This window comes from Mytilus trossulus, chromosome 9, assembly GCF_036588685.1.
Source record: "Mytilus trossulus isolate FHL-02 chromosome 9, PNRI_Mtr1.1.1.hap1, whole genome shotgun sequence".
NCBI lineage: Eukaryota > Metazoa > Mollusca > Bivalvia > Mytilida > Mytilidae > Mytilus > Mytilus trossulus.
The window spans coordinates 38,214,793-38,219,409 of NC_086381.1; the positions used below are offsets into that span (position 1 = coordinate 38,214,793).

Below are 4,617 nucleotides of genomic sequence, written 5' to 3' on the forward strand. Positions count from 1 at the left end.
TATGACACAATAGAAATACAACAATAAAACGTAGATATATGATATATACACGCATGTAAGACTGACACATTGTCCATTTCCATTCACCATTTTATTTGATAGATCATACTCATCTGAGCAAATACGCAAATGTACGGTTAAACCTCAACCACGCCAAGCCAAACAACTCTGAACACATTTACGAAGACTTTGAAATTTCTTCGGGTGTTCAAAAGTAAGATAACAAAAATACCAAACTCCGGGGAAAAATTCAAGTCCGTATTCATATGGCAAAATCAATAGCTAAATCGCAGCCGAATGGATAACAACGATGGATAACACCGGCGAGATTCCTGACTTAAAATGCGAAAAGACAATTGAGTTTTTTTTCTCAATGACAATTTACTTAGGCATGGGGCCTCAATAGATGAGTTGTCTAGGTATTTGAACAACTGTATCATTTGCATGTCAAGCTGAAGTTGTGAGTTCGAATCTCGCACGTAGCAGCTTTGTGCGACACTTTTTTTTATTTTACTAGGTTGAATTTTTTTAGCAGTATAGTGATGAAAGAGGCGTTACACATCAATCAATCAATCAATTTCATAATTAAAAAAATACTGCTTAATTTTTTTTGGATAAATTGTCATTTAATAGCATTTAACTGATTCCTTTAATGACTGGGTTGTGAATAACAGTTTACTACATTGTAGTGCTTAATTACTTGTTCACTAAATAGTTTACAACAACAATTACTTTTGTGTAGGTAGTAGAGAATGAATATGCATTTATAAAACGCAGTAATAGCAGGAACAAATCATTATTAAAATATATATAGCTAACAGATTCAAAAGAATTTCCAAACAACCATTAGGTATCTAATATTTATCTTTTAATAACGTTATTGATTGATTTTAAATCAATGACAAGGAAATAATGAAGTAAAAGTAAAAGTATTGTATCACAACCTTAATATCATGTATAGTGACAGCTCTTATTTCATATTTACAAAGAGTGGACATTTGAATACATATGTGTTTAAGAGGGAAGCATTTGATTTGAAGATTAAAGTAAAGTTCTGGTATTTCTATATTATATCCCCGTCACTTAATCTTCCCCACAATCAACGTTGAGAAATCTAGTTAATACGTTTTATATGGAATAGCCATGATACGGTTGTTGTATATACTATTTCTTACATTCGGAACACTTTGTAGTTCAGTTTCAACAATTGCAATGTATACATTATTTAAACCGTGCGAGTTCTATCAGAGATGTCAGTGTAAAAGAGATCAGGGATCATCTCTTTACCTTGCAGATTGTTCAGAACTAAATATGACACAAATATTGAAGTTTCCGAATACAATTGTGAAACTTACACTGCGTATTAATAGATTAGAGATGATTAACGATGGTATCTTCTTTGATAACAAACTTTTGCGATCGTTGGATCTTTCTTTCAATAGAATAAACACACTTTCGCTATCATCTTTTATTGGGTTAGAAAAGTTAAAAGAACTCGACCTCCAATATAACAACCTGAGTGATATTAGTTTTACACATCAATGGAGCGTCAAGTTGCAAAACTTAGTCTATCTGAATTTGAAAGGAAATTCGTACGATGAATATCAACCAGACATATTATCTTTAGTGAAATTGGAAATTTTGAAAATGGATTTTGTGTTTAAAAATACAACTATTCTGAATAGACAGTTTGGTGATCTCAAAAGGCTAAAGCGTCTGGATTTTTCTGGATTAACAGGACATTGTTCAGCGCCATTTTTAACACCAAATACATTCAAAAATGTACCACACGTTCGAAATATCAGTTTAGCTAAGTGCAAATTAAGATCCTTGCAGAAAGGAACTTTTAATATGATGAAAAATATTACCTTCCTTGATTTATCTAAAAATACATGCCTAAAATTTCAGGTGTTAGAAAACGTATCAGCCGACCTACAGTTTTCCGCAATAAAATTTTTAAAAGTCAACAAAATCCACAAAGTGTTCGACATGAATACATATTTGCAGACCACCCATATAATGCATCTGCATAACACATCAATCCAAGAGCTTCATATGGACAGTAACCGTCTTCAGCACGTAGAACGTGGTGCTAAGAAAGTTTCTACCCAGGACGTTGATCTATTTATCAGTAAAAGACAACATGTTTTCCCTAGGACATTACATGTACGACTTACTTGGGTTGTCATTAGAAACTGTAGATGCATCTGGCATGTTTTCATTTCACACGGAAGATATACATGCTGAAAAATGCAATTTAAATCTTGTTTGTACTTGGCACACTGATGAAAACTTTAATGTCTTTCATGATCTGAAATCTAAACCTTTTTTTTTTAACAGGATCAATTTGGTAGGACGCTCATACCAATACCATACAATCTTAAGACATTAATTTTAAGGTCAAGTGGATCAAAACATAACATAACGGAAATAGACTTGTCAAATAGTAAGTTAGAAAGTGTTGACCTGAGCAACAATATTTTGACACGTTGGATTGGCCCCTTAAGAAATTTAAAGAATTTGAGATACCTAGATCTATCTTCAAATTTGTACTCGAACGTTTCGACATTTTTCTTCAGTCCAGACTTCTACATGTTGAAAGAGTTGATATTAAGTAATAATCTACTAGGACTGGCTTTACCATCTGATAGTCATGGAAACACATTCCAACACTTGCTAAGTTTAATGACACTTGATTTATCTCAAAACAGAATATCAAAAATACCTAAACTGATTTTTAAGTCTCAAAGAAAAATGGAATTTCTGGACCTTAGTGACAATTTTATCGAAAATATTGACTTTCAATTATCACATTTGATAAAGCTGTCATACTTAGATTTAAGAAATAACTTTATAACATTTCTCGATACCCATACTATTGTCGAGATTAATTTTCTAGTTGACAAGGAGAACAACCTGTCTATTAATATGTTTGAGAACAAACTGGTATGCACATGCAATTCCAAAAGTTTTATAGATTGGATGGGAAGTGCAAGTGTGCATATTATTGATAAAAATCATTACTTCTGTCAATTATCAACAGGAAAACGTGTTCTCATGGAAAATATTCCCGAAATCTACAAAAAATTGGAAAAAGATTGTACATCTTATGAAAAGCTTACTTATGGACTAGTTGTAACAATTCTACTTTTTATGATTGTTTTGGTCATGGGTGTTTGTTACCGATTTCGATGGAAGCTTAGGTATTTGTATTATATGGTCAAAATAAGATCTCGGAGCAAGATATCACAAATTGATAAAGATAAAAATGAGTATATGTATGACGCCTTCGTGTCTTATGCAGACGAGGATCAATTATTTGTTCACACACAGTTACTTCAGACAGTTGAAAAAGAAAATAATATTCGCTTATGCTTACATAAGAGAAACTTTTTACCCGGAAATGATATCGCGACTAACATTACTTCCGCTATTCACAATAGTCGAAAAACTGTTGTCATTATGACTTACCATGATTACTTAAAATCATACTGGTGTATGTTTGAGTTTAATATGGCGCGAATGGAGAGTATCTACGAACGCAATAACGAAAATGTACTTTTCCTTGTGGTCTTTGAACAAATATCTGCTTGTGATTTTCCTTTGCAAGTCTTGGAGGTCGTTCAATCCCAATCGTACATAGAATTCCCAAACGACGAGCAAGGGGATGTAGTATTTTGGCGGCAACTTGTTGCGGCATTAGAATAACATTGTACCGAAACATTTCAAAACATCGAAATATCTTTTTGTAACAAAGTAAAAAAGCGTTAGTTTGCCTTCTTTCGGAAAGAAACGGGTACAGACAATTATCTCATATCTAAATTCCACGCAAAGACTTACGCGAACAGAGTAGTAAGTTTATGTTACGTTTTTCAGTGACAGCATTTTGTAAATGATAAATTAATAGTTACCAATCATATCATTTGATTTTTGTAGTTGTGAATTGTGACCATTGGGATTAACCCTATTAGTTTTAGACGCCAATCTGAAGACCATCTTCGATGCTAAAAAAAAAGTTGTATATTTGCTCCTATTAGTTTGTTTATAAGCTTCTACAGTACTTCAGACATACTTCTTAAAAATACTTTTATATATATTTCTTGTTTAATCGCTGTCAATAAAAATCAATAGTGTCGCTGAATATCAAAAGAGTGGTTTGTGAAACCAAATGTAATTAATCACCTGGCGTGTACGAATGTTTTATTACAAGTGTTGTTTTTCTATCAATTTCGTGCGTCAAATTTTACTTTCCTAAGAGGCGACATACATTGTTAATTGTCAAAAGTCAATTTTGTAGCGGATTTTTTTGTTCTAATAGGATTGACTCTCATTAATTAGATTTAAGCTTATAATATGTGAGTGACATAAGCCTGTAATATATAAAAAAAATTGCATTCAATTTAAATACAAGAATGAATACATGTTTTATATTTACTGTTCTTCGAAAAAGACCACTTAGTTTAGCTAAAATAGGAAAAATGTCATAATCTTATATTTTCCAAATGCAGTAACACTTTTAGCAGATGTTTTGTGGTTATAAATAGGAATGCGATCTGAATTGCTTCTATTATTTGTCATCAAATATGAATCGTTGTACATGTACTATCATGTAATTTT

The 4,617-nt window shown here is 32.1% G+C and overlaps 1 protein-coding gene across 1 annotated transcript; it reads left to right on the top strand.

The window, feature by feature from the left end:
* The first annotated feature begins 1,212 nt into the window (after positions 1-1,212).
* On the top strand, positions 1,213-3,708 carry LOC134684597 (toll-like receptor 4). The gene is made up of 2 exons (XM_063543896.1): positions 1,213-2,166; positions 2,341-3,708. Exons 1-2 carry the CDS (start codon positions 1,213-1,215, stop codon positions 3,706-3,708), a joined length of 2,322 nt encoding a protein of 773 aa, XP_063399966.1.
* Positions 3,709-4,617: the final 909 nt, after the last annotated feature.

Coding starts and splice junctions, on each gene's coding strand:
- LOC134684597 (XM_063543896.1), top strand. CDS start 1,213: ATGTATACATTATTTAAACCGTGCGAGTTCTATCAGAGATGTCAGTGT. Junction 2,167..2,340: donor TTTTCCCTAGGACATTACAT/GTACGACTTACT, acceptor TTTTTTTAACAG/GATCAATTTGGTAGGACGCT.